At 49.6% G+C, this 19,620-nt stretch overlaps 2 protein-coding genes across 12 annotated transcripts in view; both read right to left on the bottom strand.

Moving 5' to 3' along the window:
- Positions 1-10,350, bottom strand: part of AAR2 (AAR2 splicing factor) — a 46,679-nt gene extending 36,329 nt beyond the window's left edge. Inside the window, exons 1-3 of one of the 2 annotated variants that reach the window (XM_076352216.1) lie at positions 9,494-10,349; positions 7,757-7,986; positions 4,292-4,697 (exon numbers count right to left, since the gene is read on the bottom strand). In XM_076352216.1, coding sequence (XP_076208331.1) covers positions 4,530-4,697; positions 7,757-7,986; positions 9,494-10,250 — 1,155 coding nt within the window. In that variant the 5' untranslated portion in view covers positions 10,251-10,349 and the 3' untranslated portion in view covers positions 4,292-4,529. Of the gene's footprint in view, positions 1-4,291; positions 4,698-7,756; positions 7,987-9,493 lie in introns of those variants that run through there. The other variant, XM_076352217.1, reaches the window with a different exon arrangement.
- An 840-nt stretch (positions 10,351-11,190) lies between these two features.
- The window catches only part of EPB41L1 (erythrocyte membrane protein band 4.1 like 1), a 70,645-nt gene continuing 62,215 nt past the window's right edge, over positions 11,191-19,620 (bottom strand). For 9 of the 10 annotated variants that reach the window (XM_076352378.1, XM_076352377.1, XM_076352382.1 and 6 more), the window contains 7 exons: positions 19,420-19,530; positions 18,927-19,007; positions 18,670-18,732; positions 17,636-17,731; positions 16,536-16,616; positions 15,486-15,602; positions 11,191-14,255 (listed from right to left, as the gene is read on the bottom strand). In XM_076352378.1, the coding sequence (XP_076208493.1) occupies positions 14,247-14,255; positions 15,486-15,602; positions 16,536-16,616; positions 17,636-17,731; positions 18,670-18,732; positions 18,927-19,007; positions 19,420-19,530 (558 nt within the window). In that variant the 3' untranslated portion in view covers positions 11,191-14,246. The remainder of the gene's footprint in view (positions 14,256-15,485; positions 15,603-16,535; positions 16,617-17,635; positions 17,732-18,669; positions 18,733-18,926; positions 19,008-19,419; positions 19,531-19,620) is intronic. The other variant, XM_076352381.1, reaches the window with a different exon arrangement.

The raw sequence follows: 19,620 nt of genomic DNA, 5'->3' as shown, positions 1-19,620 counted from the left end.
TGGACAATGAACAGCAGTATCAGGGGAAGATTATTTCCTTTTTCAGAGAAAGGGATCAAGATGTTCCATCTCATCTTTTTCCATATTCCAGGAGCTCAGTGCCAGCCGCTCCATCTGCAGCAGCTGGCATAGTCTATGTCCAACTGTCAAAGCAGTAGCAGAAATAAACATTGCTCCAAACAAAGGTGGTGTATGTCTAAGAGACCCTGAAAAATCTCTCACTCCTGTTAGTTGTTAGAGGCACAGATGGCAAATGGATATCTATCATTTGTTATTTCTGGATTAGAAAAATAAGGGTACAATACTAACAAACACTAGAAAAGCTTAATAAAAATAGAAAAAGACTTGAACTGAAACAAGATGCACACAGAAATGCTAGGGTTATCATAAGAAAACATTGAGCAAATAACCAAAAATTCAACTTACTGTTAAGCAGTAAAAGTGAAAGCATCAAGGAAGAGCTGCTGGCTCAAATAATAATTAACCCTGAGCTCACTTCAGATTTAAAACCACAGCACTAACAAGCTACAGAGTCACTGATGGCTTTTTACAGCTTCCCTGCCTGCTCCCTTTTTTAGTTTGCATTTAGAGGACAAGAGCTGTGGGACAAGAATAACATCTCTAGATGCTACCCAGACATGTAACACTATACGAACTTGGTGCTGTTCAAGGTCTGCAAGCATTGCTGTCACAGGAGTTAAAGCATCGCTGAGACAGCTGCCACAAAAAACCAATTTGAACTGCAAAACTACACTGTGGATGCTCATCAGTGACGTGATGAAGTCATCGGCAGCAATCCACCTGAAAAAAGACAGAAGTGATCTGTCTGCTTTTGTGGCAGCTGGGGACGAGGTGGCAGTGGAAATTGCAAAGGAAGCCGCATGAACTGGCAGAGCAAGATGTGCCATTTCTCTTCCCAGTAAAAAGAGAGGATTTACTACAACACTGGGGCAGGAAGGCAGCTTTCTACAGCCTCAGGTGGCACATTCCACATCTTTGAATTTGCAGGGTTGATGAAACAAGAAGCAACTCTCTTCAGTGTGATGCAGGACAACATGGAGGCCCCATACAGAATAAATATCACTGAGTCTCAAAACTCTGGTTTGGCTAACATTACTGAGCCTATGGGGAAAGTGGAAAAAAAAAAAGGAATAGCAGCTCTCAGGGCTGAATACACTCACACTGGGCTTTGCACTGTACATGCAGTGTGCTGTGCGTCTTTGGGGGTATCCAGTGGTCAGCTCATGCCACTGCTGATCCACAAGTGATTAGCCTCACCGAGGGCTAGGCAGGGCCCATGCTCCAACACAATTTGCAGTGAAAGCATGTCACAGGACAGGAATGATGCCAATTTGCCTTACTTGCACAACTCTGGCAGCTGGACAACTCTCTGCATAAGCAGGAGGCCGATGTACCTCATGCTTCAGTGCCACTTCACGCTTGTCCTGACCCTAATTCACTGCTGAACCAGTGTTGCAAACATATCACATATTACACTTCATTAGCTTGCAGTAATGCATATTTACACGCACACACAATTTCTCTTTTACTTTCAGATCACTGTATTCAGCTTAGTTGGAAGAAGGGGTAGTGTTATCATAGCCATAGCTGGCCTAAGGCTATATAAGGGCAAGAAAATATTCCTTCTATTACATGTTACCATTTTCCTTTTATACCCTCCTTCCTGCGCTGACTTCAATGGGAATAACGGCACTCTTTTCCCTCCCAAATTTTCTAACCCCACCTTGCAAACATGCAACATATGTTGCTTCATACGTGCCAGCTTCCCTTTTCCCTCAGTGTGCAATTGATTCATATAATGGAGTTGAATTCTGAACACCTCAACCTGTATTTAGCTGAAAGTTCGCTGCTTCTGTTTCACATCTAACAAAGGGACTGTGTCCCCAAAGGCCTGTTTCTTCCCCACCTATTTTGTGGGTCTAATAAGAGATATTACCTCTCCCTATTACAACCTCGCAAAAAGAAAAAAAAGCACAATGGAAGTACAATTATATTCTCTTTTCTCAGTTGCTAAAAGTGTAGTTCATTATGGGAACCTGCCTGTTACACACTTTGGAAGTTCATTTTCAGTTACTGTTTTTGAGATTTAACAAAGACACACTCAAATTAACCTATCCATCAAACAAGTGGGAGCACTGCCAGGACAGCCTGCAAACACCGAGACTGCCTGGCCAGCCTGGTCTGCAGCCGCAGAGCGCTGTTCCTCTCTCCCTTCCAGACAGGCAGGTCCCCAGGCTCCATGCTACCTTCGCTACTTACTACTTACATCAGTGATTCGTGTTCTGCTCCAAAGCAACAGAACCAGTCATCAGGTTGGTGCAAAGAGCCAACAAACCAAAAAGGCATCTTTCATCAAAGCTGGGACCATTCATTACAAATTATTTGTCCAATTGGCAACTGCAAAGACAGCACTGCCTGTGGATACAAACAAAGAGCAAGAAGACAAGAGGAGAGTACAGTCAAAGTACTGTACAAAACATCTCAAGGGTCTTAAGGACAAGAAAGCATGGAAAGAAAGGTTTAAGAACAAAACACTTGACAAATCGGAGTAACCTCCTCTAAGGGCCTGTAGTCAATATGGAGTGCATTTAAAATGGACAAACCAAGACACTAGAGTAATGGAGTGCAGAGCCCTTGAGGAAAGGGAGGAAACAGCACCGAGCAGTAGACAAGGGCTTCTGACAGATGATTCCTGTGGTAAGTTCCTGATTATCTGGAAATAAAACCTCATCATATACCTTCTTCCCAGAACACGCTGCACTTTGTGCCATGCCATGTACCATTTTACCATGAGTTGTCCTTGGATGTCACAGATACCATCGTGATGTTACTTCTGGGGACACTGGACATCCCGATGAGAAAGAGAGGGCAGTGTCACTGTACCATAAGCTTTGGCTAAATAACTAAAAAACTATTCATACAGATGTTTTCTGTAGGCAAGGCTCTCAAGATTTATTCTGAGCTATAAAAGACTAACAAACAGCATTATCTTGTTAGACATGCATACAAATTTCTGAAGGGTCTAACAGCCAAGAAAGTAACAAGCGAGTGGAAGTACTAAGTCTCCGTGCAGCTCTGAATGAGCACTGCAAGTTTTCTTACAGCCTACCTGTGGGAAAGGGGGAGAAAGAAGAGACTGTCACCAGTGAAAATACATAAGATTTCTAATTATAACAAAACAGAGGATCCAGTTCATGTGGAAGTCTGACCTTTTATCTCATGCTGGCTATCTTATTCAAGACCTGGGTGACTACTGTCCAATAACTCTATTTCTTGTTACCAAACTGTTAGCTTTCTTTTACATCAGGCTAAACAGAGTGTCAGCAGTAAATACAAAAGGCTTTAACAGAATGGGAGGAATAAGATACCTCAGTATTAGGGGTATGAAATGGGAGGAATTTTGCTGTGGCTTTGAGTCCTCCTCCACAATAGATCATTGCAATAAATCACAGTAAGCAGCGTAAGCACCCAACACAGTTTTGAAACAGTTGCGGTTACATCCCTGTAATGCAAGCCTAGCCTAGGAAGAGCAGAACTTCTCAGTTCACAGCCTGGGTTCAGGCTGTGAAAAGCTGCAATGACCAGTCGTGGGCTTACACTCCTCGCTCAGGAGGTATCAAATGGGAGCAGCAAAGGCTTCCAGTATAAACCACAGATGCTCTCCAAATAGGGTGTCACCTCCAGCCCAGGAGGACGGAAGGGACCAGGGATCTAGAGGTCAGCTGAGTACAGAATGAGGAAACCTCGAATACTGTGTTCAGTTTTGGGCCCCTCACTACAAGAAGGACGTTGAGGTGCTGGAGCGTGTCCAGAGAAGGGCAACGAGGCTGGTGAGGGGTCTGGAGCACAAGTCTTATGAGGAGCGGCTGAGGGAACTGGGACTGTTCAGCCTGGAGAAAAGGAGGCTGAGGGGAGACCTCATCGCTCTCTACAACTACCTGAAAGGAGGTTGTAGCGAGGTGGGTGTTGGTCTTTTCTCCGAAGTAACAAGCAATAGGACGAGAGGAAATGGCCTCAAGTTGCGGCAGGGGAGGTTTAGATTGGATGTAAGGAAAAATTTCTTTACTGAAAGAGTGGTGAAACATTGGAACAGGCTGCCCAGGGAAGTGGTGGAGTCCCCATCCCTGGAGGTATTTAAAAGACGTGTAGATGAGGCGCTTAGGGACATGGTTTAGTGGGCCTGGTGGTGTTGGGTTGACGGTTGGACTCGATGATCTTAGAGGTCTTTTCCAACCTCAATGATTCTATGATTCTATGATTCTATGAAATGCTGCAGAAGAGCTAGGGAAAAAAACAAGGTGTCCAAAGTAGCCACATGACAATACTCAAACTCCTCCAATTTTGGTCTCCTCGCAAAGTTAGGCATCCTCCTGCGTTTTCCACATCTGCTTCTACAGCAGGAAGAGGAGTCAGCTTCAGAAACAGACTTTAGGAAGCTGGCAAGGTTGGAGAAGATGTGGAGAAAGAGTCATTTTAAAAAGCTGTTTGTTTCTAAGTGACCATTTTGCTTAGTCCACCTGCACGCCCTCAGGAAGTTCTACTACTACAGGAGCGCAGTCATCAGGCTCTGCCTCAAAGTCCCATTTAAATTTCTTCGTTAGGTGAGCCTTGAATTTTTCAGCCTTTTTCCTTAGGGTCCCATCAACAGCAGCACTGCACGTGCAGGAAAAAAACACCTAAAAGAACAGAGTAGAGGTCAGTAAGAACTCAGCCATGGCACAAACTGTGCATCTCTTTCCTACAAAGACGTCATCAACAGGGAGCACCACGAAAAGTTTCAGGTTAGGCTACTGGTAGGGGGTCTACCACCCTGGAAACCACTCCAGCTTTGGGGCTACCTAAACAAAGCCTACACTTCTCTCATCCCACAGCCAAGACAGACATCCTGCCTTCACTCCACTGAGTCAGCGTTAGAAATACTTGCACTAAGGTAATAACTTTGTTTCAAGCAGGAGTATATATGTAATTAAATATGTACTATGGAATTCTAAAATACTCTTAAGTGTGAGCAAAGAAAAATGTCTGAGCAGAAGGGGAAAAAAAAAAAAGACTATCAGTTTTCATTTGCCACATGGTCAATTTTACAGCATGTGTCAAAAAGGCCAACAGGCAATTATACCCATCTTTTCCATGGTTGGACCAGGAGATCCCCCAAAGTATTTTTGTAATATGTTATCACCAACACCTTAGGATACAGAGAAAACTTAATAAGATGACCTCTCTGAAAAAAGTCCAGTTATCCCCAGCACAGCCATTCCCTTGAGCACAGGGCACTGAAATCCGGACTAACCTCTAAGGGTGGCTCCCCTCCATCATCCAAACACACACAAACCTATTAACTTTTCACAAATTCACAGCTTCTGTTGCTGTGCTCTTTGAGAGTTAAAGCACCTGTGTATGATTAAACAGGGCATTTAGCCTCAGAGCCCATCTCTTATCAGTCTTCTTCTGCTCCTCTTCTGAACTCGTGATCCAGAATTCATTTCCATAGGAAGAAACTTATATTTCAAAGCCAAAGAAAAAAATCATTGCACGATGGAAGCGAAGGGAAAGCCCTCTGAGGAAAAAGCAGGCTCTTCTGTGGGAGAGACCTACTGACAGCTGGATAAAACACTGACAATGAGCAGCAAAGTTCGTTGCTTTGTTTATGATCATTTGCCTTTTCCTTGTTCATTCTACCGTGAAACTGCCTCTTTATAACAGAACTCCTTTACACAGTAAGGCTGCTATTAAAAAAAAAAAAAATTAAAAGATTATACTTCCCACTTCTCCTCAATGAGGAGATTAAATTAAATTAGTTATTTCATCAATTTTTTTTTTTCTTTAAACATTGTTAGGGCTGCATATTCAGTGGAGGTTATGCTGTACTCTTCTTGCCTTAGACCAAACTCCAAAAATAAAGTTGCTGTATTCAAAGCTGAGCAAAAGCTAACACAGATAATACACTCCCCCCACACACACCATTTTGCACTTCTTCTGATCCACCTGCCCACATCCACTTAAGACTGTTAACTCTGACGGCTGTGTGCAGAAAGTAACTAAGCAAGGCAAGTCCCAGAGGTTCCCTGGCACTATTTCAGTGCATCAGGGAAATCCCACAGGAGCAGAGAAACAGAGAACTTTTAGCAAGGAGAGCCTCAGTTCAACCATAAGGCAAATTTCTTCTTTGTTTCTAGGAATGTGGTGATTCCTGCTAGGGCTTAACAGTGATCGCTGAAGCCAGCACAGCCACCTAAAGGCATCAGCTTCTACTGCTTAAGTAAAAAGCACAGACTGATGAAATCCAAGGGCGTACAAGACTCAGGTATCCAAAAAGGAAAGATAATCAGCACAACAGGGTGCTTCCAAAATACCCATCGGATGGAAAGAATGGCTGGTTGACACATTCTTTGTACTGATGTAAATTGACAGTGCAAAGCGTTGCTCTGCGAGTGTGCTGCAAATAGAGATAGGTTTTCCAGTCCTGTAATGGGATGGAAAAAACCCACCAATAAAAATAAAAAAACCAAGACCTTTATGAATCCAAATTCCAAAAAAGTGAAGAAAGTCAACTGATTAAAGCAATGCTTCCCATAACATTTTACCCAGCAAATTAAAGACAAACACCTTCCCCCTCCACAAATCTACAGCAAGAACTTGAGTTACAAGTAGAGAAATGCAACCACTCCTTGAGAAAGGAGAAGGCATTACCAATTTGCATCAAGCACCTGCAACATAGCTTACTACTGTTTCTGCTGGGATTAAGTTTCCATTGCTGAGCTTCACCAGTGTATCTCGTTTTGGCTTTTTTTTTTTTTTTAAACCAAGTTTTGATTAGTCTGTTTGCTGAGCTGTTAGCATGGTTACAATCAGTGAGAGTAACCGGTTTTACTAGTGCTGAATTACAGATTTGCCCATGCCTGTCTCAGTAGAAGCAGTGTTTTCTGCATTTTGGACTAACCATAAATTCCCTCTGGATAAGAACTTGATTATAGGAAATCTTTGGTTTTGCTTAAGGCTAACAGGAATGGAAAACCTTCTTATATACTACCAAGGCCCTAAGCTCAATAAGGTTTCACTGCAACTTCTCTGCACACTAAGCATACCATTCAAGCTGACCAAAAATCAGCATCGTCAGTCTTTTATGCCAAAGTTTTGGTTTGTTTTTTTTTTTTTTTTTTAAAGAATGAATGGCATTTGGGAAAAAAATAAACAAACAGACATCATCTTGCACTTGCTCAGCCTCTCTCATAGCTGTTCAGCTTAATGTAGTTGAAGGCATTAAAAATTTTCAGAAGTATGCTGGTACAGTCCAGTCGGATTAGATGCACCACTCCAGAACTCTAAAACCATGCCAACGGAGCAGGCTACTTTCAGCACTATTTGCAAGGAAAACATAATAAAAAAAGACAGAGTCCCCATTCTCTGTTGCAACCATCTTCATTAGCCTTTCCTCTCATTGCCTCACTTTGCTGGCATCTCTGCATGCGGACTAACTCAATTTTATACTGCGTTAGACTCTTCTAGGCATAGCTTGAGTAGATCAAACTCTGAGATAACAAGCAAATGGCATTTCTTTGTAAATAACACAGGGAAAAAGTAAAAGAAAATATGCGTGTGCCTAGATAAGCTCACTATCTCCCCCGCAGCTCAACAGTAGCTTAATTCCTTTTGCAGCTTCTCCCCAAATTTGCCCTGATGGCCTGTATGCTGTCTCCCCCCACTCCCATTTTTCAAGAGATAGCCACAAACGTACCTGTAAGGTGCTGGTTAAAAAGTTGTCCTGGGAGATAATGTCCACAAAAAAATCAGCTGGGATTTCACTGAGCTGGTGATACAGCACAGAAATGAGATTGATGTAAAGGTCTTGATACTTCCCTATGGCATCTTCAGATCGGCACAGGATGTTTAAGAGTCTTTTCCAGTGCTCAAATGCATCATATACATTCCCGATCAGGAAGCAGATGAAAGCAAATTGCAACTCGGCTGCGCATATTCAGCAAAGGAAAACAAAACAAAACAAAGCACACATAAGACTAAAAACATATCCAAGATACGTGCCCTTTCAAAAACTCTGTAAATGATTGCATAAAACTCTGGGTTCACTTTTTGCACATGCATTCTGCCCTTCCAGCGATTCTGCTAATAGCAATCAATACTCCAAACATTGACTACTTCCTAATGCTCTGCTCTTCAGCTGGAGAAAAAGCAAAGCATAATCGGGCAGGTCCACCGGTAACTGTAATTATCATCTTTGGAGAGTGACGTTACTGGCAATCAGAGTACGCAGCCACCTAAGGACTTCCAGTGTCATCTATGTTCTCAAAATGACACTCAAATAAGAAGTCAGGCATTGCTGTTATTCTGCAAGCATTCACTCTGCCTGTGCCTGGGTTTCCAGAGCCACACAGGAGTGCAAATGCTACTGCCCTTGAACGCAAGGGCTGTAGGAACACTGGGAGAGGTGAGCAGTACATTAACAGATGTTTTTTCCTCATTGAATCAAGAGCCAGGGTTCATCTCACTGGACACTTAGCATCAGCTATTTTGCCAGAATGATGGCGTCACCATTTCCTAAGGTAATTTGTTCTTTGTATATCCTAGAGTTGTCTTTGATAATTTTGATAAAGAATAAATTGTGTAACATTAATATAGAAAAAATAGATGAAGGGAAAAACAAAGGCTTATTCCAAACCTCAGTAGCTTTGAGGCTCCAGCTTGGCTGGGTTCCCAAGCCCTCCCTCCATCCTGCCACGAAACAAAACCACGCTTCAGGACTCCCACAGATTTGATATTTATTCATATCACAAGTTGTCAAAAAAGGCTAGCAAGTAATTAAGACCCTGCGACTGGGAGCCACAGCCCTCACTGTGCAGCAGGGCTGGCAAACCCCAAATGCTGCCACAGAGAGTCGCCAGCAGCACACGGCAGAGCTGCCACCACTCCAGCCAGGGAGGGGACCAGCTACTGCCTTGGGAAGAGCCTGCTGGGAGACCTGATACCACCTCACCAGCGAAACAGGAACAAGAGTCTGAAAATTACGATGCTTAGCCCCATTCAATACTCCCAGGACCCTGTAAGCTCCGTCCTCAGAAGTTCACTTAACAGGCAAATTGCCAGGCTGGTGCCAGATGACAGGCCCCCTTTGCACGAGATGCAGCTCGCGGCCACCTGCAATTGCTGCTTTTGACTTAATTTGAGGCAATCTGGGCTCCAAGCGCAGCACCCAGGAGCAAGAGAGGCAAACGTGGCAGGCTGGCAGCTCCGGACACCAATCACCACGTCCTCACACCAGTGCAACTGGAACAGGCCCTATAGCTGCTAAAAACTCCACAAAGTTCTATCCTGCAATTAAGAGAGATGCCTCAGGGTGCCAGGGAACAGGGCCCACAGAACAGGCGCAGGTTTCATCCCGGGGCTCTCCTTTTACAGAGAAATTACTTTATTCTCCCAAAGCACCCGAGGACTCCCCTGGGCGATATGCGGTACTCACCAAGCAGATCCAGAGGCTGGCTGGCATATTGCTGGTTAATCACCTTCTCTAGAGCGTAGCTGAGGTCCATGCTGTGCCTGGTTATCTCCTCCGGAGTAGCACCATCGGGGTACATCTGCTTCGGCAGCTCCGTGAACCTGATCTCGGTGCCGGCTTTCGGCTTCATCTGGGGCAGCCGCGCCATGCCTTCGGCGTAGCTCCGGCACTCGGCGTCGAAGGGGGGCAAGCGCTGCTCCGCCCGGTCTCTGGTGTGCCTCCCGGCCGCGACCGGCAGCACCTCCGAGAAGGCGCAGATCTGCCCGCTCTCCGGCTGCAGCTTCTTCATCGCCGCTTCGCTGATGAAGCTGGTGAGGGAGACCCACTTCTTCAGGGTCTCGTAGGGATAGGGCCCGAGGAACTGGTCCATCTCCTGCAGGTTCTCTCTGAAGGCCTCGGCCTCCCCCGCGGCCGGGGGCGCCAGGCCCACCGCCTCGCTGGCGGCGTCCCACCGCAGCACCCGCACCTCCCGCCGCTGCAGGCTGAGGAAGAAGCCAGTACGCGGGCCCACCTCCCGCCCGCCGGCCGCCCGCCCCGCGCTGCAGTACAGGAAGTGGACGCCCGGCGGGATCATCTTGACGCCGCGGAACCTGGGGCCCACGGCCCAGCTGCTGTAGTCGATGCCGAACTCGGTGCCCTCGGGCACACCCAGCACCGCGACCGCGGCGCCCTCGAAGAAGAGCTGCCTGGCCAGCTCGGGCTCCAGCCGCGGGCCCGCCATGGCCCGGCCGCGGACAGGACAGGACAGGACAGGACAGGACAGGACAGGACAGGACAGGCCAGGCCAGGCCGCTACCAGCGCAGCCGGCACCCCCGTCCCGCTCCTCACCGCCCGGAACCGCCGCGCCGCCGCCGAGCCCGCCCGGTCCTCGCCGAAAAGCGCCCGGGCGGCGCGGCGGTTCCGGGCACGGCGGTTCCGGGCACGGCGGTTCCGGGCACGGCCGCCTGCCGCCCGCGGCCGGCGGGGGGAGCCGCCGGCACTGTCCGGCCCCGCCCAGGGCCCGAGGTGGGGGCCCCGGGCCCCGGGCCCTCGCTGCAGGCGGTCGTGCCCACGGTCCCCAGCGGGCAGGGGTCCCCTGCCCCCCCCCCCCGCTCATCCCCCCTGACTCCCAAGACCCCAAACCCAGCAGTTGTTCCCCTTTGCCCTCTCAGGGCCCTCCGTGGCTGGCGGCTGCTCTGCTCTGACCCAACGGCCCCCAAAGACGGTCTCACTCCCCCAGGCCCCCCAGCTGGCAGCCATTCCCCTGGGCCCCCAGTCCTCCCGGCCGGGGACCGAGAGCCCCACAGCAGGACAGACACACGGAGACCCTCGCAGCGAAACAGGTACACAAGACCCCGCAGCAGGACAGGTGCTCTCACAGCACCACGTCCTCCCTCCCAGGATGAGAGAGAGAGTCAGGCTCCTCAGGGACAGCTGCCACCTCCTCTCTGCGTTTTGAGCATCCTCACAACCACCTTCGCTGCCCCACACGTGTGTACGAGGGTTGGCAGTCGCTGCGTGAAGCTGCTCCCAGCTCCACCAGCCGCAATACCCAACCTGGCGTCATCTTCGCTTTAGACAGAGCAGAGTCCAGTATTTCCATGTGCAGAGACCCTGGTTGCAAGGTCCCCCCTTCACTTCTCCATCCTCTTGGTAGGAAAGAGTCCACTGAGGCCCCCAGCTGATTTAGCGTCAAACACATTTATTTCACTTTTATTGAATACAAGAACAGTGAGCACACACGCATACACCACCGAGCACTGAAAAGGAGTATGACCGAAGGGGGGAGAGGGAGAACAAGGGAAGAGAAAAGGAGAGTTAGTGAAAGAACAACAGAGCTTTGCAGTTGGTTGGTAAGGTGCTTCTCAAATAAAAATAAATATTATTGTTACTGTTGTTATTACTCATGCAATCGCAGGCCAGGTTTGGAATGAATTTGTGGGATCAGGTAAAAACAGGCACTCGTGTCTCCCACCCCTTTCAACAGAAAGGCCCCTGGAAGAAAACAAGCAGTGATCGGCTATCTGAAATGGAGCAAGGTGATGGGTAGGCTGGGGGGGGCCTCAGTTGCTGAGCAGCAGAAACCCACACCTCGCCAGGCGAACAAGCACTGAGCTTTTTTCTTTCCTTTTTTTCTTTTTTTTTTTTAAAGTTTTTAAACACTGCCATCCATTAAACACGCTGCGGAAGCCAGGGACTGGATCTGCTCACTCCAAACGTAACTCATTTCAGTCCAAGCGCACATCAAGTCTAACTCTGTAAGGCCACTAATTTTAACAGTAACCTTCGATTTTATAACCGTACACAATGTCAAAAGCAAGTATCTAGTTTCACAGTAGCCTCTGGTGGGTTGTAAAGGTGTCCAAGCCAGGTGGGCTCCTCTGAGTATGAAACACGCTGATGAACACCAGCACCGTGTGCAGACCACAAGTCCTCCGCCACCCCGCCTCTCTGAAAGTGCCACTGCTGATTACAGCTGGTTTGGATGTATTGAAAAAAGAAAAGAGCGAAGAGTAGCCTCTTTGCAACTGCCTTAACTCTTTTTTGGTTAGGGGTCTGGTCTCTAAAGGTAGCTGAAGGCGCTTGGATGGAAGCTGGGGAGACCCTCATGACCTGGCAGCACTGTTGCTAGCCAGCAGCTCTGTCTGCTTCCCAAGCAGCCTGTGCTCATGCCTTTCACGCCTGCAGGAGAAACCTCTCTGCCAGAAGGAGAACAGACTTCACAGGGACATACTAGCAAGCAACTGGTGAACCGCAGCTGCCGGGGAACAGTCTCTCTCCTAGGACAGCAAAGGCGGTGAGCGGGGTCTGCCCACAACATCCTCACGGCACAGGCTCTCTTGCTTGCTGTCATCCTCCGAGCCATTGCAGGACCTGGCAAAACACACCTATTTCTGGGCACAGTCTCTGTGAGGGCTGGGAGACTAAAGGCAAAATGGTGCAGAATTGTGGGCCCTTGTGTGTCCGCAGGAGCTAGAGACGATTCCAAGAAGGAAACCTGTATTTCTTTTCCTTTCTGATTTTGGTTCCAAGTCTACCCTAACTGCCTGGTTCACAGTGTACGAGGCCCTGGGCTTGGCCCATGATCCCCTTCCAAAGGCAGCCGTAGAGGAAGCCTGTGGCTAAAGGCCGAGCTGGGATGAGTTGGGGGAAGGCAGCTCCACTGACATCTCCTCGACACGCGCCTTCTTATGCAGAGGGCCTGGACTCTCTCGTCCAGCCTGGGGTGCTGGGGACACTCTGCAGTGATGGAGACAGCAGTGTCTCTCCACTGCCCATCCCCAGGCAGGTCAGGGGAAGGACTGCCATCGCCCCACCATTGCTGTCACCAGCCCGCAGCGCCTCGGGCTGCCCTTGCCATCACACCCTGGGCAGCAGGGGAGGCAGGGCAGAAACAACCCCTCCGCCTTCCACCCTACTACAGAGCTCAAGTAACTTCATTACTGGGATCCAGAAACAAAGCAAAACTACCCCAACCACCGGCATGGCTCAGAGGGCTGGAGAGGAGTGATGAATGCAGTCCTGCAGCTGCCACCTTGCTCCCAGCTGACTCCCGTGGCTCTGGGTGGGGGCCGGGGAGATGATCCTGCCTACAGCTGCCAGAGCCGCAGCCTCAACCTCCTTCCCTGCCCCTCCAAGTCACCACTGACCCTCCAAATCCAAACACCATACACTGCAGATCAGCCGGTGGGACATCTCCCGTCTCTCACCCTCTCCCCTTCCCCCCCCAGAACAGCAGCGGCTGAAACCTTCCCCATTCTCGCAGGACTGAGAGTCCCACGTGTGATCTAAGAGTCTCAAAATACACCAACCACAGTCAATCAAAGAGTTAATAATTTAAAAATGTCGTCATCATATTTACCAGCACTGTTGAATTATTTCAGTATTGTTCCCTCCCTCCCCCCTTGTTATATATAATAATATACATAACTTAAATGCACATCCATATGAAACCCCTACAGGCTGCTTTTTTATAAATGAGAAACCATATACATATCATTTGTTTTGTTTGAAATCCATTGTTAAATACCTTCAGAGAACAAGAGGTTGGACAAGTGCACAGAGAAGAAGATAAGGAACGGAAGGGGAAGAGTTAACAGAACTCCAAAAGATGCAAAAGAACCAGCATGGAATAAGGAGAAGGGCGAAATGACACTTGCGAATCAGAAAATAACTCTAAGGTAATAAATTCAATGTTTTTCTCTCTTCTTTCCAGAGGTGGGGAATGGTTTTGCTTCTGCTTGTGTTTTTTTATTTCAGTTTGCTTATTTCTTGCTTTGTTGCAAAGCAGTTTTCCTTTCCATTCAGTGTGCAACAAATGAACTCATGATTGTGTATCCTTTAATGTAACATGCAAGATGGTGGCTTATTGTATTGTTAACAATGTTATTGTTGTTATTATTATGATTTTTTAAATCTTACTTTATCACCAATCCAGTAAATTCTTCAATTTATCTGCAGAGGGTTGGCTTTGTTGGTGGTGGTGTTTGCTATTCATTTCCAGCATATAGCAGCAGTGCAAGGATGCATTTTGTTTCCTGTTTATATATATATATATATGTATGTATGTATATATATATATAATATATTTGCTATTCCTTTTTTAAAAATTTTTGTCTCTCGCCATGAACATTGCAGCCAGGATGTCTATGTCTTGCTGACAAATCCAGCATGAAGGCTCCTTCTCCGCTGTTCTCCAGGTTTGAATACAGATGCCGACTTCCATGAACATGTTGGTCAAGATTCCTGTACAAGGCAGATGGGAATGACCAGTCATGGGGTGCTGATTTCTTTGGCTATAAAAGGGCTCCTCTTTGTATGAGGGCACTGGACAGTGAATTTGCAAACACTTGGGGCCACAGTTTGCACTTAATCACCGGGACCTCTGGTAATTAGCAGGAACTCTTAATTCACTGGGCTGGTGTTGGTGTATGGGGGAGACAACGGTGAGTCACGGCCCCCTTACTTTAAGCCATTCAATTAAAATTGGGTGGCTCCCTAAGCGATGCAGAAGTGTCTGGGCTTGCTTGTTTGTACTGTGTGATAGGAGGTAAGATTAGGCAGATGCAAGAGCCTCTTCTGACCTTCCAAGCTGCAACAGAGCTGGTCGCTTTTCCAAGCTTAAAAGCTGCCAGTCGAAATCTTCATATGACAAACACAAAATCACATTTCCAAAGAGGCCTCTCGAAATGCACCTGCAGCCTGGCTGGTGACAGAGCTCCTCATACATTTTTCAGCAGTGAAGCTGCCTTCAGAAGCTCCCCCTCTCCTTTCCACCATGCTCCTCTTCCCCTCAGCTGCTCTGACACAGAGGTCTGTTGGGCTGTGCCACCACCGAAGACCTGCAGCAACCCGGCTGATGGGGGAGCAATGGGGTCAAAGTAGGGGGTTAAGAGTGGGGCAGGACTCCTCAAGCCAGCTTTGCCCTGAAGAAAAATGTCTGGGGCTTTGACTGCTTTGGGGCATCTGCAGGGAGGTGCAAACCTTGTGAGCTGCTGCCTGCACCTGCATGTGTATAAAAAGACAACCTGGGGATCTGAATGGGACTAAAGAAACCTCTTTTTTTTGCAAATGCTGGTCTGATACTTTGGACTGGCTTTGCAGAACCTGTAGCCAAGTTTCTCAGCCTATCCACAAAACTTGTATCACCGCTTTCCTGCCCCGCCCCAGGGGGACAAGCAGGTCCTTTCTTCTTTACATGCAAATGACCCTGACTCCTCTGCTGAGCAGGACAGCAAGGTGACATCTGCAGAATTGCTTTTGGTGGCATGGCACTGGCTTTCTAATCACAACCAGGTGGCCATGCCCGGAGCCACCATCACACTGGAACTGCTGGCTGAGAGCTGCCACTCTTAGTGCTGAGGAGCAGCAACACCTACCAGCATCTGCAGCTGGTGGGAATCAGAGACACTTGCCCAGCTACATCCTCCCCTTACACAGCAGGTATAAATCATACATGGTAACTTCTCTACCTACCTGAGGTTTCTTGTCCCTTTCCTCTGGAGAAGGTTCTGTTTCTCTGTATACCACAGCTTTGGTTACCAGCATGTCAGGATGCTGTAGTTTTGCCTCTTTGATTGCTAAAGCCAGTGCCTAGAAACCAGAAGGATGAAAGCATTTATCATCACTTCCCTGAAATCTGGTACATTGCTCTCAGCCAGACAGAACCAGCGGACAGAAAGCAGCTGGAGCTGAGTGGGATTCCAGGAGGACACGGATGCTGAACCCACAGTAGCCTGGCAGAAGAGGTTGAAGCCCACCACTGATCGGGGATTCATACACCATTGGGATGCCTCATGCACTGCCTTTCTCTTGCTGGTTTTTTCGGTAGAGATGCGCTATGTCCCAGGCTCCTTACTGAAACCCAAGCAAAGGAACAGCAGCAATTCTCTCTGCAGCAAAACCCTAGAAAAATCTACAATAATAATCTAATTAAATTTATTATTAGAATTCTAAAAAAATCTAAAAATTATTTTAGAGCCTTTTAAACACTTTAGCTCTTCAATTTTTCTTCTTAAGCAACAAATCCCAAAGGGTTAGGCCACAGGAAAATGACCCTGTGGCCCCAGAGATTTGTGTCAGTCTCTGTTATTTCATCATAAAAGTTTGTCACTTTTTGTTCCTCTATCACGGAGGCAGATGCAAAACACCATCACTTGGAGTGAGTCAACCTGTAGTGAGACTGTGCTGGAAAGAGAGGAAGAACCTGGGTCACTCTGGAGTATTTCAACAGAGAAAGGGCAACTGGAAACGTGTTTTAAGAAAATAAAAAGGTGATCCCATCACTGGGCTCTGTGCTAGGATGTAACCTTTACCGCTGCTTCACTGCTGCAATGGGCACTGATGGGAGCTGGGCCATTGCACCCCGTGGGGACCTGCACTGCCGGACAGAGCTGGTAGGTTTGGGGGCTCAGGGGTCAGGTTTTGGAGAGAAGGAGTAAACAGGTACAATCCAGAACCAGAAACATGTGGTGCTGCAGCTTGGGGCAGCCAGAGCCGGGCAAAGCCAGGGTGTCCTGCTCCTACCTGGTCCTGGTCCACGTCTTCATCTCCTGTGATAATGATGCGCTTCTCTATTCGGGTCTCGGAAAACCCTCCTTTCACAGTCTGCACAACAAGAAGGAAGGCACTCACCCACAGCTGTCCGACAAGCCAGCTGGATCCTGGCTGAGGTAAGCTCTGCCCACGGGAGGAGGGACAATGCCAGCATCACCTTAGGAACTCCCCCCGTAATTTAGTGTATCTCCCACTACCCCTGATTCGGTGCATGGTTAGAACCAGCAAGACACAGCTGGCCACAAGTGGGGAGGAAAGGAAAAGGGCTGGGTGGCAGGTACCAAGCACCCCTCCTTCCTGCTCAGGTCCCTCACTAAGCTTCTGCTTTCATTTATGTGCACTTAATTTGGGAATGAAATGGCCATGGGTGAGGTCCTCTGATGCAGCCTCGTCTCCTTCGTTTCCTACCATCACTCCCCCTTGCCTGCACCACTCCAGCTCTAATAAACCCAATACAACCCACGCTAACACAGCTCCCATAGCTGACACAAGGCGAGATGCTCCAGCACTGGTGCTGTGGGCTTCTTGGGCCAGGGGGACCTGGGGTCTGGCTCTAGGTACGTCTGGGAACACTCACCCCAGTTGCACGGGCAGGGCCTCACATGCATGCTGCTGGCAGCCTAATTCAGAGTCCCTTCCACCCCTGCAGTTGGCTTCAGAAGGTCAGCGACGCTGCCTGCTGCTCTTCCTTCTCACCCAAATGACTCCCTGCCCTCCCAATCTACCAGCGAGTAGAGGTGGGCACAGCACGTGTTCACAGTCCCCATGGGTGGTACACAGGTGATGAACACCTGAAGCCTGGCTGTCCTTGCCTGCAGTCCCCTGCTGTCATGCCTGGCTGGATGGGACAGGCAGCGCAGCAGGGCTGAACCAGGCACGGGGCGCTCAAAGCGAAGCACGGGGCACTGTGCTGGCTCACCATCCCCCACGGGACAGCATACACTTTTTCAGCTTTAAGGAGGAGAGGGGCATTTTCTGCTGTACCAACCACAATATAAATCCACCCATCCTCTAATTCCAGTGGCTTGCATCAAGAACCCCCTGGCTGCCCCTTTTGGAGCTGCTCTTACCTTGGTAACGTGGGTAGTGGTGGAACTGGAGAGGGTTTCCGCAGTGGCAGTGAATATGCTGGTGAGCACTTCCTTCCCAGCGGAGCCGCTGGTGATCTGCAGGACAGAGAGCAGCGGCATCAGCGAGGCTGCCACAGGGGAGCCCCCAGTGCTGGCTCCCGAAGAGCTGGGAAATTCCCTCCAGGATGCACCTACTCAGCCAAGCACGGGATGGGAGAGAGTGGCAAGGGAAAAAAAGACACTGCATTGTGCTTCCAACTGAACCTATTTTTCTTGGGGGGGGGGGCGCAGGGAGAGGTTTCCACAGCTACCCCAAGCCCAGAGCTGCAGGAAAGGGCCTCTGCAGTGGGCAGATGATTTCATGGCTGCGTTTTGCTCTTCCCCATCCATCCTCAGGGCCACCCTAAGTGCAGAGCTCTCAGGCTACCTCTAGCTTTGTCCATCCCGCTTTGCGTGGCGAGGGCTGGGAAAGCTATGCTGGTGCCCCAGCCACACAGTGCTGGGTACGTTCTCCCTGCTGCACAAAGTGATGAGCCTGGGACAGCATGTGGCATTTGGCCAGGCTTGACTCCACCAAAACAAGGCAATCGAGTAGTAAAACACTTTATACAGGAAGGCCTGCTGCTGGGCAGGGTTGTTGATGGCCATCACCTCCACTGGGAATCAGGAGACTTTGCGTGTGGCCTTGGGTGGCCAGGCAGGATACCCAGGGCTAAAGATATCTCAGCCCGCTATGAGACTTCACCAGGGACTGGGCTATTTTTTAGGAATTATCCTCCTCCAGCAGGTGCTCAGGGTCCATATCTGGCACAGGAGAAAGGCCACGAGCAGGGTGTCCCCTGCCATCTCGCTCCCCAACCTTCTGAGCATCCTTCTGCTCTTCCCAGTACCAACACACCGGCCAAGGGTGCCAGTGCTGGGAACATGGGAGGGGGCCCTGTGGGACCAACCCCAGCCCGCCCCCACCCCGCAGGGCTGCCTCCCTCCCTCCCCACCACTTGGCCTGGCTGGTGGTGCCATGTCCTCCCCCTCACCGGTGAGAGGGAGCGAAGTTCTGTCACGGGAACGGCCCCTTTCCCAGTCTTGGTGCCGTGATCCTGAAAGAAGAGCAGACGGGCGCGTTGGCTTGGATGCAACACAGGGGCAGACACGGCAGGTCGCCCTCCACAAACATCCCCAGTAGGGCAGGGTCCCCCCCCCCAGCACAGCCAGCCCCAGTTGCCCTCGCTGGAGCAGAGGGACCATGGGGGGCAGAGGCCCCCCCACCTCTCGAGGGGCCAGCCCCGCTTACTGAGATCGCCAGTGCCGTCTCTGCGGTGCCAGCATGAGCAGTGGCTGTGGCGTCCCTGCTGCCCAGGGTGCCTCCCTCCACCTGCCGGGGCAAAGGAAACCTGATGAGCCTGGAGGTGCCAGGGAGGGAGTGACACTCGCAGGGACAGTGTGGTCATCCTTGCTGGCAGAGAAAGCCGGGGAGGGCCATGAGGCCACGGACACGTGCGGCGCAGCATATATAGTGGCCGTCGCTCTCTGGAGACATCCCCATGTGCCAGCGCTGCCCAGAGACATGGCAGATGGGGCAAGGGACTCACACAGAATACCTCTGGGTGGGCTTTGGTTTGATGTTTTGGGGGCTCCAGCAAGACAAGGGTGAGCAGATGCCCCCAACCACCCCACTCAGCCACCTGCCCTCCCAGCACTGCTGCCTGGGGACAGGTTTTGCTGGACTGAGGCTTGGCAGAGCCATCAGGGAGCAGGGCCACAGGAGGATGGAGCCACCACGTCACCTGGGCTGCATCTGTGGTGCTGACCCAGTGGGGAGCGGAGCTGTCTGCTTCAGGCTTCTTCATGCCCGGCCCCAGGCCGACAGTCACAGCATCCGTTTTCGGGGCTGATGACTGCAGAAGAAACACAGCAAGTCAGGCACTGGGGCACGATGCCAACAGCCCTAGGTGCTCCTTGTCCACCAGCCTCCACGAGCAGAGCAT

The sequence above is a fragment of the Aptenodytes patagonicus genome, chromosome 14 (assembly GCF_965638725.1).
Source record: "Aptenodytes patagonicus chromosome 14, bAptPat1.pri.cur, whole genome shotgun sequence".
NCBI classification, from domain to species: Eukaryota; Metazoa; Chordata; class Aves; order Sphenisciformes; family Spheniscidae; genus Aptenodytes; species Aptenodytes patagonicus.
This window is presented reverse-complemented; position numbering and strand designations above follow the sequence as displayed.